This window comes from Geotrypetes seraphini, chromosome 10 (assembly GCF_902459505.1).
Source record: "Geotrypetes seraphini chromosome 10, aGeoSer1.1, whole genome shotgun sequence".
In the NCBI taxonomy this organism is placed as follows: domain Eukaryota; kingdom Metazoa; phylum Chordata; class Amphibia; order Gymnophiona; family Dermophiidae; genus Geotrypetes; species Geotrypetes seraphini.
Genome location: NC_047093.1, coordinates 104,117,728 through 104,131,327, shown reverse-complemented (window position 1 = coordinate 104,131,327; position 13,600 = coordinate 104,117,728). Strand labels below are relative to the sequence as shown.

At 42.4% G+C, this 13,600-nt stretch overlaps 1 protein-coding gene across 3 annotated transcripts in view; it reads right to left on the bottom strand.

The window, feature by feature from the left end:
* Positions 1 to 2,240: 2,240 nt before the first annotated feature.
* DPH7 (diphthamide biosynthesis 7) overlaps positions 2,241 to 13,600 on the bottom strand; it is a 259,140-nt gene continuing 247,780 nt past the window's right edge. For all 3 annotated transcript variants that reach the window (XM_033960736.1, XM_033960738.1, XM_033960739.1), the window contains exons 9-10: positions 6,793 to 6,965; positions 2,241 to 2,763 (exon numbers count right to left, since the gene is read on the bottom strand). In XM_033960736.1, the coding sequence (XP_033816627.1) occupies positions 2,315 to 2,763; positions 6,793 to 6,965 (622 nt within the window). In that variant the 3' untranslated portion in view covers positions 2,241 to 2,314. The remainder of the gene's footprint in view (positions 2,764 to 6,792; positions 6,966 to 13,600) is intronic.

Below are 13,600 nucleotides of genomic sequence, written 5' to 3'. Positions count from 1 at the left end.
CAGGAAGTGCCCTAACCTGACAAAGTCTGGTCATTCCCACAGCACAATCGGCATTTTGTTCTCTCCACTGTAGTTTCCATGGGAAGCTAAAATTTACCTCACATGCATTGGATGCAGTGTAAAACAAGACTGGCACTTGAACCTGCCATTGTCTGGGAAGTGCATAGAACCAGTAATCTCAATGTCACAAAACCAAGCTTCCTTGGGCAGGCAGAGAGAGATACATACTACCTCCAGTAGTTCAATGCAAATTTCAGGAGAAAGACCATTCTCCTGTAAAACTTACTGTCTCTTCTCCTTTCTTGCGGCTCTTTTTTTTTTTTTTTTTAAGTAGACATTGCCTTCACAAAAAGGAAGAATTAGCTGGCAGTGGGTAGGGAATCCTTACTCTCTTCTGAGGAACCCTTCTGCTAAGTATATAGAGTATGAGTCCTTAAGGAAAATCACCCCAATTCTAATGAAACACAATTTTCCAAATTGTTCATGAACTTAGTAACCGTCCAGAAGCTGTGCAGTAATACCATCACCCTCTGCTGGAGAAAGAGAAATACTAGGGAGCTAAGACTTCATGGTGCCCTTTGTAGGACAGAATTCAAAGTTATTGCTCCCTGTCTCCATCTGCTGGTCAACAGACAAAACCCAGAGGTTCTGGTCTGGACTAATTTGGTATGGATGCTAATTTGGTCACCTTTTTTTTTATACAGAAGCACACATTGCAGGTAATAATCTCATCATAAATAAAATATTTTTAAAATGTCTGTAATTTCCTTATCAGCAAGAATGTTATGTCAGTTCCAAATCTCTCTGGTGGAAAGGAATTGCTATAATGGACATCTGCATAGATGATGCATGTGTTTGAAGTAATTTGACACATTCTGGACAAATACGAAGAGTCACAAAAGATTTAAAGAAATACATACCATATCTAGAAGAAACTTCAGATTTATATAGTGCAGAGAACATGACATTTTCTTCCATACAATAACTCTTATTAATTCAAAATATGGGCTAACCAAAGTGATCCTATACAAAATTAATTATAGTTGAAATGTTAGTTATAGCTTCAACAGAACTTGTCCTTTAAAAAGATTTTAAGCAGTTTATATCTATAGAGGAAAGATAATTCTTTACCAAGGCCCTAACTGTAGGTTGGGAAAGCAACCAGCTAAATCTAGGGCGCAAATCCCTTCCAAGTTTTCCATTACGGCGATAAACAAGAGAATCCCAAGAACAACAAGTCAAACAGTTCCCTCATACATTCATTAATCATATTGAAACTTGACTACTGCAATTCTTTATTCATCAGCATTACCCATAAGGAAAACAAATGTCTTCAGATTGTTCAAAATACAGCCATTAAACTTATAGGCCAGCTGCAATTATTTCGTAAATTCCTGAAAACTTTGTTGTTCTCGCAATTTTTAAATGGTTTAACTATAGCCTCAAAGAAATGATATTATAGTCATTTTTCTTATGCTTTTCTTATGTACTTTAGTTTTTAATTACTGTAGTTCTTCCTTCTTCTATGTTTTCTGCTATGTACTCTAGTCTTAATTATATGTGAACCGAGTCGAGCTCCACTGGGAGATGATCCGGTATATAAAGTAAAGATTAGATTAGATTAGATTATAACAAATGCAAAAAAATACGATCATGTAACTCCCCTTTTACAAAAAGCACATTGACTTCAGATCACCCATAGAATTTACTTTAAAATCATATACCAACATTTACTGATTAAAGATTATAGGCACACATCGACAAGATATTTTTTTGGTATTTGCCTCTCAGACCTGGAATGCCCTCCCATTATATCTAAGGGAAGATAAGAACATGGATCATTTTAAAAGTAACCTTAAATGCTTTCTTTTTAAGGATGCTTATAACTACTAAAGTTCACTTAGCTTCTTTTTTTTTTCCTTTTCTCTTCTCCCCCCATTCTTATTGAATTTACCTTATCTGTTTCTTTCCTCATAAACATTGTATTTCTCCCTTTATTGACCTTTTGTACTGGTTTGTTATGTCCTTCTGTTATCAGTAGGTGTCTAACTTGGTTTTTAAAAAAAATTATTTATTGATTTTCAATTCAATACATTATTGGATTGTAACTCGCTTCGTAAACCAAGATATGCGATTTTATCAAATTTTATTAAACTTGAACTACGAAGAGGCATTTTGTTCTCTACTTCCAAAATGAAGATGTTTTACCAAACTTGTGAAAAAATTGTACTTTTCAACTCTAATACCATTTTAAAACTATTATAATGATGGATTTCTTTTCATTACATAAAATAAATAACTTTTTTTTTTTTTTTTACTTTGAAGGCTCTAATCGATTACAATCCCATCTCCAAACATGAAGAACATGATCATAAAAAGAACAGGTCGCTAGGAGATGTGTCTCTTTTTGCACAGGTCTTGACCTAGCTGGATCAGACACAGGGTCAGGTTTTGGCTCAGATATCTTACTGGCACTGACAACAACCTCAGGGATATAGCCTCCAACCTCATCTTCCAAGATCGAGTCAAAACTGGCAGTGGGTGACTCATAGAAAATCTTCAGGTTCTGGCCCTGAAGTTCCAGCTTCTGGCCAACTTGTTCCGGACTGCTTCTACTATCTGATCCACAAGAAGCACAGAAATGTGGCTCTTGATTGGTAGCACAGGACTCTGTCAGAGAGAGTTTTGACCAATCAGCTCCATAGGCCAAGGAATTATGAAGAATATAGGATGAAAGAATCTCACATTCCTCTGTAGTTTGAGCTGAAAAGAAAAAAAAGCCAAAAATAAAATAAACTTCACTGAAATGAACTTCTGATCTGGGCACATTAAGAAACTAAAACTTCTTGAGTTAAAAATTCTACAAAGACATGAGTAAATGATTTTTTTTTTTCATTTTTAAACTAAACTAAACTAAACCTTGGGTTTATATACCGCACCATCTCCACGAATGTGGAGCTCGGCACGGTTTACAGGAAGAAAGATGAGAGAGGAACTACAATGGAGAGATTAAAGAGTTAGGTGTAAAGGGGGAAGGTGAGAGGCCTAAGAGGGGGGAAGTGTTACAGTTTTGAGAATAGCCAGGTTTTTAGGTGTTTGCGGAAGAGTTGGAGGGAGCTTGAGGTTCGGAGAGGGGAGGTGAGGTTATTCCAGATCTCAGTGATTCTAAAGGGGAGGGATGACCCAAGTTTGCCTACATGGGAAATACCTTTTATGGAAGGGAAGGATAGTTTAAAAATTTGGGAGGATCTGGAGGAAGTAGGGGTTGGGGAGTTCCAGGATAGAGGGATAACGGCAGGAAGGATGCCATGTAGGATCTTGTAGGCCAGACACGCACATTTGAAGTGGATCCTGGGGATTACTGGGAGCCAATGGAGCTTAGACAGGAGTGGTGAGACGTGATCAAATTTGCTTTTCGCGAAAACAAGCTTAGCTGCGGCGTTCTGAATCCGCTGAAGTCTGTGGAGGCTTTTCTTGGTTAGGCTGAGGTAGATAGAATTGCAATAATCCAATCTGGAGAGGATGATGGATTGTACTAGGACAGCGAAGTGTTTTTGGTGAAAATAGGGTCTGACTTTCCTTAGAATGTGAAGGCTGAAGAAGCATTTCTTCACCAGGGATTGGAGATGTTCGTTGAAGGATAGAGAAGAGTCTAAGGTGACACCCAGAACTTTGCTTGAGAACTCGAGCTGTAATGGGGGGCCGGAGGACAATGGGATGGAGGAAGGTAGATGGTCTAATTTTGGGCCGAGCCAAAGGAGTTTTGCTTATAAACACAAATTCCACAAACCAGGCCATGTGCTCCAAGCATCTTCTTGGGATCACAAATCAATTTGATACTGTGATGTGCAACTTATGTCTGCTTAGGGCTGCATGATTCAGGGGAAAAATTTTTGATTCGATTCGATTGAGCCTATTGAATTGATTGATTTGATTTTCCTGTCCAAGTAGATGTTTTTTTCAAACATCCTGGTGGATTTATTTTAAAGCCTCTTCACTCCTTTTGCCCTCTCGTACCCACACTGGTGCTGTGATGTAAACAAAATAAACAAACAAAAATATTTCCTCTTTCTGTTAAATCCTAGCTCACATTCGCGGTCTAATACCAGCTCTGGCAGGATACACATTTCAAATCTGACATATTGTAATCACAAAACAGAAAATAAAATTAGTTTTTCTACCTTTTGCTGTCTGGTCATTATTCAAATCTTGTTGGTCCCAGGCTCTGGTTGTCCTCTGATAACTCGCTTGCCAGGGTCTCCCTTCTTTCTTCTTTCTCCTTGCTAACCATTCATCTTCCATCTCTGTCCTCCCCTTCCATTTCCCTTTCCTCCCTTGGAGGTCTGGCATCTTCCCTTTTTTCATCCCTATCCACATAGCTGTAGCGATGGACCCCACCATCCCCAGATTCACCATCTCTCCTTTTCTCAACTACCCTTTAATCCAGCATCTCTCCCTCCTTCCTCAGTGTAACATTTCTCCTTCCCTCCTTTCTATCCTCCCCATCCATTTTGCCCTTTCCATGAGTCCAACACTTTCTGCCTTCTGCACGCTTTCTCTCTCTGACCTTGCCTCTTCCCTCGAGTGGCATCCCTCCTTCCCAACCCAACATGCTCTCTCCCCATGCACCATCAAACCCTCCCGTCCAGTGTGTAGCACCTTTCCTTTCCCTCCCTTTCTGCCAGATTCAACAGTACCCCTTCTCCCTTCCCTGCTTTCCCTGTCCATGAGTACCCCTTCTCCCTTCCCTCCGTGTACTTTTAGACCAGGGCCCCCTCCCCCAGAAAACCTGCATGTTCTTTGCAGGTCCTCTGGCTTCCCCCTGGGCCTCCTGCTCTTACCGCAGCCTGCAGAGAGGATCACCAGTGCTCTATATGATCCTTGCAGGCAACCACTGTCCTCAGAAGCATGTTCCCTCTGATGCGATGCTGCTCCTGACATCAGAGGAGGGGCGGGACCGCGTCAGAGGGAACATGCTCCTGAGGACAGTGGTAGCCTGCAAGGATCGCGTAGAGCACTGGCTATCCTCTCTGCAGGCTGCGGTAAGAGTGGAAGGCCAGGGGGGAAGCCGGAGGATGCAGCAAAGAGAGCCAAAGTATGGAACAAGGTAAAACCAGGATTTCTGAAGCTCTTCCTGACTGACCCTCCCCCCTCGCCCCCTAAAGCAGGAGCGGCAGGCCAGCAAGAGGCAGCGCTGCTGCTCCTGCTTTAGGAAGGAACAGGGAGGAGGCTGATTTTTTTTTTTTTTTTTATCAAATCGATTCACCCAAAGTGAATCGGTGAATCGATTCAAATTGGAAATCGGGCAGCACTATATCTGCTAGAGATGTCTCCAAAGTAGTGCATATGCTGGATCAAGAGATGCAAAACCCAGCACAGTTTAAACCTCATGCATATAGGTTTGAGGATATTCTTGCTTATTCCTCTAGAGCAGGGGTGTCAAAGTCCCTCCTTGAGGGCCACAATCCAGTCGGGTTTTCAGGATTTCACCAATGAATATGCATGAGATCTATTAGCATACAATGAAACCAGTGCATGCAAATAGATCTCATGCTTATTCATTGTGGAAATCCCGAAAGCCTGACTGGATTGTGGCCCTCGAGGAGAGACTTTGACACCCCTGCTCTAGAGGGAGTCTCAGTTGTGAGCAGCCTGCACTTCCTACCACACACCACTCTTGAGCTATTCCCTACAATTACAGAGGGGGAGGGGGACAGGCATCTAGAGCACCTGGAGTTTTGAGGCGTGGCTATGCCTTTTTTCACAGGAAGGCAGAGCAGCTAGAGGAAAAGGAGAGGAATGCCAGACACTTGAGGCACACACAGCACTCAGGGCTGAAGGTTTTAAATGGGCAGGAGAGGTCAGAGGCCATAGAATTTGTAGAGGCTGGTGGGGGACTGCCAGAACCCGAGAGCCAGTGGGACCAAGCCATGGAGAGTGTACCATATGAACAGCTAGAGTCAGCAGAGCAATCAATGGAAGTGTGTTAGAACACTAAGGCAAGTGAGCTTTAATGCTTTATAAGTTTATGAAGTATTTTTTTTTCCACAATAAGACTGGAAGCCTAAGCCTGGAACAAACTTTCCTGGGTTTTTTTTCTTACTGCTGGTAATTCCTGAAAAGAGTGTGTTTTGTTGTTCATGTTTTTGAATGAACTTTAAAAGATTGGGGTTTTTTTTCTGCTTTCTGTGAGGACCAGACCAGAAGCAGGAGCTTTCTAATCACCTGTTTGCTTGTTTAGCACTGATTAGCCCAGGGTAAAACTCAACAGCTGTTGAACCCCAGGACCGAAATAAGCTCACCCCTGCTGTGAAAGGAATGAGACCAGTGTTTGCAGTAAAGTTTAAGTGCTGGAAAGTGAGAGCCCTAACAATCCTGAAACACTGTTTAAGGGCTTTTTCCCCTCTTTTCTTTCTGTGCCTGTTGTGGAGCATTCTGACACTATTTGAATCTTGTTTTTGCCTGTTTCACAAACTGCTTTTATTTGTAACTAAGCTGAAATTTTGTTTTTTGTTTCTCATGAATACATTTTTGAAAAGTCTATGGTTGTGCAGTGTTGTCTCTCTGGTCTCCCAAAAATCCCTCTGTGGCTCACAGTGGCCCACAGGAGCAAAATTCTTGTCATAGGTAGCTCAGAAGGTGCCTATGACAATATGGACAGAACTATTACATGACCATTTACATAGCTCCCTTGGATCATCACAGCAGGCAATAAAATAATGTACCAAACAAATTATTTTGACCAAACAATTGACTTATTATAAGCAGTCGTTCTGTATAAGGTAAACTCACCCATACTTGCATGGCAGTCCAAAATCTGAAATCCATTATGCATGCATGCTGCCAGCAACAAGTACTCATGGGTAGGGTGCCACCTAAGTCGCCAAACTCCACCCTGGACATGAGTATCAGCTAATGGTTGCTTCATTTTCCGGGTATCCCAGAGAAGAATGTGTTCATCATAGCTGGAAATACACAACACTAAATATCACAAACAGCACAGGTGGAAAATGCTCTGAAGATTTCCCTTCAGGTTAAATCTATGCATCAGATTTTGGAAATTTTCTATGTGCTCTTCTCAAAGGACAAACAGAGGAAGGTGCAATGAATACCAGTTCTCCTTCAGCCTCTCTCCCCTTTTAGTAAACCCCCAACCCCCTCTCCCCCTAAAAGAAATAGATAGCAAATAATGAAAACACAGATGCAGTAGTATCTCATTCAACTGTTCCTTTCATTCTCCAAGGACAAGCAGTTATATATTCTCACATATGGATGATGATATCCATATAATCTGATACAGTCAAAAAATGTACTCTCTTTCTTTTTTTTTTTTTAATCGATAATGCCTTTATTGAAAGCAATTCAGCAAAACACAACAGAGAGATCAATACAAGATATCAAATCCACAGCAGAGCAAACAATATCAACAACAAATTAGAACAGAAAAAAACAGTACAGCACCACAATCAAACCCCCCACCCCCTGCATAAGACACTAGTAAAGGCAGCCTAAACACAGTCCCCCACCTCCAAAACCCAATCTACTCTGAATCAGAGTTGCAAAGCAAAGTCAGAAAGGAACAAAATGTCAAGGATGAGCAGCAGTCCAACATACAAATACTCGCCAGATTCTATTAAAGCACCCCAACTTGTGAGACCGCAATGCAGTAAGCTTATAAAGAGTACACCACTTTTGCAATTTGGAAAACACCAAATCCCTGTCCGGAAGGGCTTGGGAGTTCCAAAACCGGGCCACCACCAACCGAGCAGTGAATATCAGTATACAGAATAGGAGAGATAATTATTCAAAATTCAGCAGTACGCCTGATTTTCGGTTTAAGAAAATGGGAACACATAAGTCCCTATTATCAAAAACTCTATTGGCTGCCATTCGAAGCAAGAGTTTTGTTTATAGGTTTGGCCCCTATATACCTGGTTTCCCACTTTAATCTGGGTTATACTACCAGGCCCACACGTAGAATCCACATATTTACCCACCCAACAATAAAGGCCTGCCATTACAAAAGATTCCTGGACAGAACTCTAGCTTTCCAGGCAGGCAAACTGAACGATTGGCTGGGAAACATTATCATGCACTCCTCATCCTATTTTAGTTTTAGAAAATTAGTAAAAATGAAACTGTTCAACGGATTTGTTACCTAAGAATTTGTCCGTTCATTACCTCTCCTATTCCGTTCATTATCTCTCCATAATCCCAGCCAATCTCATAAAATAAGGCAAACAACTTTGAGGACCCAAAGAATTATACAAATCCAACAGAAGAGGCAAGAAAAGTTCTTGATACTGCTTATAAAACTTGACTGTGTACCTGCCAAGCCAGGAGCTCTACCGGTATGCATCCCGCGGAGGGCAGTTTGCGCCTCAATCAGCGTAAGAGGTCTATCCAACCTGTCAGCATCCTCCCCAGCCATGTGAGTCATCAGTATAGAATCCAAAAAACTATTGATTGCGTCAGGGTCCGCATCCTCCTCCATGGAGTATAACTGCTAATAAAACCCGACAAAACAATTTCGTATCTCAGGACCCGTGTGCGCCACTTCACCAGTCGGCTTCCGCAAGGAATAAACCATCCGCTCAGTGCGCTGAAGTTTCTTTTTTTTTTTTTGTAATTGTTTATTTATAACAAAAAGAACATCACAGCGAAACATCAGCACAATACAAAAACAGTACATTCAGCCAATCTGCAAAACAGTAAGACCCACTGATGTCAACCCCTCCCCCACCTCCCTCCCCCTGGTAACAGCATATAGCTACCTTCACCCCCCAGTAACCATAGAATCCCACTGATGGGCATCGTAATACCCAAGGAAAAGGAAAGAGAAGAAAGAACAGAATCGATAAAAAGGAGCACAAAACCAGAATAATACAAACCCCCAATACCCCCAGAGCATGTCCAGGTACAGCAATCAACTTACAGCAGAACTCCCCACATCCAATCCCTCCACTACCAGGTATCTTCCCCAAATATCGTGATATTGCTGCCATTTTCTAGTCAACAAGGCCGAAAGCCTGTATCTCTCACAGACCCATCCCAATTTCTCTCTCATTAGGGTCAAAGTAGGTGTAGCAGTGCTTCGCCAGTGGCGAGCCAGTCAGCCTAGCCACAGTGAATGCCAACTGTAACAATCTATCCTGGGTATCATCTGCCCCTAATACAATTACTGCGGAAGTATCCACAATCTATTTTCAATCCAAAATTACTTCCTGTGAACTTTGTAGAAAGCACAAATGCTAATTTAACATATTAGCTTTGTCTAATGCCGTGCCTCAGAGACCGAGTCATCAAGCAGGATTTATATGCTCATCTTCAGTCGGGATCTCGATCATCGGCAACTGGCATGTGCTAACTGCACTAAATTATTTTATTTTATATCTCTTTACTTTTTTTGTATATAAATATATTTTTTTCTTTGTTTTTAAATCGTTTTGATTAGTTTCTAATGTATAAATAATTCAGAACATTTCAATATTCAAAAAAGCATTGACCATTTAAAACGATAGTGCATGAATTCAAAAGGCACTTATCTGAGTTGTCTGCTAACACTGTTTAAAGCCCAACGGGGCCACCCGTTTCACCCTGTATGGCTTCTTCAGGGGAAATATTTATTAACAGTGCCTGAAACACAAAACGATTAGTCAAATTACATTGAATTCTTCTTAAAAGAGAGAACATATATCTTCAAAGTTTTAATGAGCAACTTACAGAACAGGAAAACCTTAATTCCTCTGCATGGAGTTCTCAAAAGAAATGGCGCCGCGCTGAAAGACGCCAGGCTATTTAAAGTGCCCAATACGGGGCCTGCTAGTATTCACGTTGCTTACGTAACTGACGTAAGCAAGCGCGTTCATATGAGTGGACAAACGTATCCAAAGAACGTACAAAAAAAATTTTTAATCTTCAGCCAAAAAAGGCTAAAGAAAATAAAACAGAAAAAAGATGATGATTACTGAATAATTAATAATAACTGGACCAATCAATGTCATCATTCAATCCTATTGGATGAAGAGTTTGCAGGGTGAAAATCCAGAATGTCTCACGTCTTTTCAACATTAACGTTCTGTCCCCTCCTCTAGTGTTCTTCTTGATGACATCAATGACACATCCCCTAAGATTCTCAAAAGTGTGAGCAGCTTCTGTGCAATGTTGTACTAAAGGCTCTTTCAAAATTTTCCTTTTGATGTTAGACTTATGTTCACCCAACCGGGTTTTAAAGGGTCTGGTGGTCATGCCTACATACACCTTATTGCAGGGACATGTTATTGTATATATAACGTGGTCAGTTTGACATGTACTAAGGTGATTTAATCTGTAAGTCAGCTTGTTGAAAGGATTCATGAAACTTTTAGTTTGAACAGAAAAATCACAATATACGCAATGACCACATTTATAATGTCCTACAGGAGCAGCAATACTGTGTGTCTCTTGAGTTTTGGTGGTATTAAAAAATTCCTTGAGATTTTTTCCTCTTGAGAAAGCAAAACGTAAGCGATAGTTAGTGAATTCAGGAAAAGATTGTATAATATTCCAATGTTTTCTGATAAGAACATAAGAACATAAGAAGTTGCCTCCACTGGGTCAGACCAGAGGTCCATCCTGCCCAGCGGTCCGCTCCCGCGGCGGCCCATCAGGTCCGCGACCTGTGAAGTGGTTACTGACCAATTCAATAACCTACCTCAAGTTCTATCTGTACCCCTCTATCCCCTTATCCTCCAGGAACCCATCCAAACCTTTCTTGAACCCCTGTACAGAGTTCTGGCTTATCACCTCCTCTGGAAGCTTGTTCCATGTGTCCACCACCCTCTGGGTAAAAAAGAACTTCCTAGCATTTGTTCTAAACCTGTCCCCTTTCAATTTCTCCGAGTGACCCCTAGTGCTTGTGGCTCCCCACAGTTTGAAGAATCTGTTCTTATTCACTTTCTCTATGCCCTTTAGGATTTTGAAAGTTTCTATCATGTCCCCTCTAAGTCTCCTCTTCTCCAGGGAGAACAGCCCCAGCTTTTTTAACCTGTCAGCGTATGAGAAATTTTCCATACCTTTTATCAGTTTAGTCGCCCTCCTCTGCACTCCCTCGAGTACCGCCATATCCTTTTTGAGGTACGGCGACCAGTATTGAACACAGTACTCCAGGTGCGGGCGCACCATTGCGCGATACAGCGGCATGATGACTTCCTTTGTCCTGGTTGTGATACCTTTTTTGATGATGCCCAGCATTCTATTTGCTTTCTTTGAGGCTGTCGCACACTGTGCCGATGGTTTCAGTGATGTGTCTACCATCACCCCCAGGTCCCTTTCAAGGTTACTCACCCCTAGTAGTGTTCCCCCCATTTTGTAGCTGAACATCGGGTTCTTTTTCCCTACATGCATGACTTTGCATTTCTGTACGTTAAAACTCATTTGCCACTTGTTTGCCCAGTCTTCCAGTCTCGTTAGGTCCCTTTGCAGGTCTTCACAGTCTTCCGTGTTTCTAACCCTGCTGCAGAGTTTGGTGTCATCAGCAAATTTGATAACCTCACATTTTGTCCCCGTCTCCAGATCGTTTATAAATATATTGAACAGTAGAGGTCCCAGCACTGACCCCTGCGGAACTCCGCTCGTGACCCATTGCCAGTCTGAGTATTGGCCTTTTATTCCAACCCTCTGTTTCCTGCCTGCCAACCAGTGTTTGATCCATCGGTGGATATCCCCTTGCACCCCGTGATTCCACAGCTTTTTATGTAGCCGTTCGTGAGGTACCTTGTCGAAGGCTTTTTGGAAGTCAAGGTAAATGATGTCTATGGATTCCCCCTTATCCATCTGGCTGTTTATTCCCTCAAAGAAGTGCAGCAAGTTCGTGAGGCACGACCTTCCCTTGCTGAAGCCATGCTGGCTCGCCCTCAGTTGTCCATTGTTTTCTATGTGTTCACAGATTGAATCCTTTACCATTGCTTCCATCATCTTTCCTGGAACCGAGGTCAAGCTCACAGGCCTGTAGTTTCCCGGGTCACCCCTTGATCCCTTCTTGAAGATGGGCGTGACATTTGCTATTTTCCAGTCTTCTGGGATCTCCCCAGTTTTTAGGGAGAGGTTACATATTTGTTGAAGTGTCTCTGCTATTTCGTTTCTCAGTTCTTTTAGTACCCTTGGGTGGATGCCGTCCGGGCCTGGTGATTTGTCGCTCTTTAGTCTGTCTATCTGTCTGAGGACATCCTCTTTACTTACCTCTAGTTGAATCAGTCTTTCGTCGTGTTCTCCGTTTATAAACACCTCGGGTTCTGGGATATTGGATGTGTCCTCTCTGGTGAAGACTGACGAGAAGAAATTGTTTAACCTGTCAGCTATCTCTTTTTCTTCCTTTATCGCTCCTTTCCTGTCTCCATCATCCAGTGGTCCCACTTCCTCTCTGGCTGATTGTTTCCCTTTCACATACCTGAAGAAGGGTTTGAAGTTTCTTGCTTCTCCTGCCAGTCTTTCCTCATACTCTCTCTTTGCTTTCTTGACCTCTTGATGGCATTTTTTCTGGTGTCTTTTGTGTTCTTCCTGGTTTTCCTTTGTTGGTTCCTTTTTCCATTTCTTGAAGGATGATTTCTTGTCGCTTATCGCCTTTTTAGCTGCAGTTGTTATCCATGCTGGGTTTCTAGTTCGATTTTTTTTTCTCCCTTTCCTAAACCTTGGGACGTACAGGTCTTGTGCCTCGAGCACTGTGCCTTTAAGCAGTGTCCAGGCTTCCTTTACGGTCTTCACCTTCCCTGAGCTGTTTCTGAGCTTTTTCCCTACCATTTTCCTCATGTCCTTGTAGTTTCCTTTTCTGAAGTTAAGTGCTGTCGTTGTGGTTCTTTTCACCTTTGGTGTTCCCATGTTTAATTTGTACTGGATCATGTTGTGATCGCTGTTCCCTAATGGTGCTAGTACCACCACTTCCTTTGCGGGTCCCTCTAGCCCGTTGAGGATTAGGTCTAGAGTGGCCTCCCCTCGTGTTGGTTCCGTGACTAGCTGCTCCATGAAACAGTCCCTTATCACCTCTAGGAATTTAGTTTCTCTCGTGCAATTTGAGTGTCCAATGTCCCAGTCTATTCCCGGATAGTTGAAGTCTCCCATAACCATCACCCTTCCACTTTTGCACTCCTGCCTCAGTTCGGCCTCCAGGTCCAGGTCGTTAGCTTCTGGTTGTCCTGGTGGGCGATAGTACAGTCCCAATTTGATGTCAGCTCCCTCCCCTCCTGTCAGTTTAACCCATAGTGACTCCAAACTGTCTGCCCTTGTTGTTTCTGTTCTGGATGAAGGAATGGAGTCCTTTATATACAGGGCTATTCCTCCCCCCTTCTTGTGTGCCCTGTCCCTCCTGTAGAGTTTGTACCCTTGCAGGGCCACGTCCCATTTGTTGTCCTCTGACCACCATGTCTCTGTGATTCCTATTATGTCTAGGTCCTTGTTTCTGGCTATAACTTCTAGCTCCCCCATTTTAGTCCTTAGGCTCCTAGCATTTGTGTATAGGCAATTTAAGTCCCAGTTAGTTACCTTTTCTTTAGGATCTACTCTTGATTTGTTGCTCCTGCTGGTCTCCTCACGGGCTGCCTGTGGAGTGTCTAACCCGTCCTCTGCC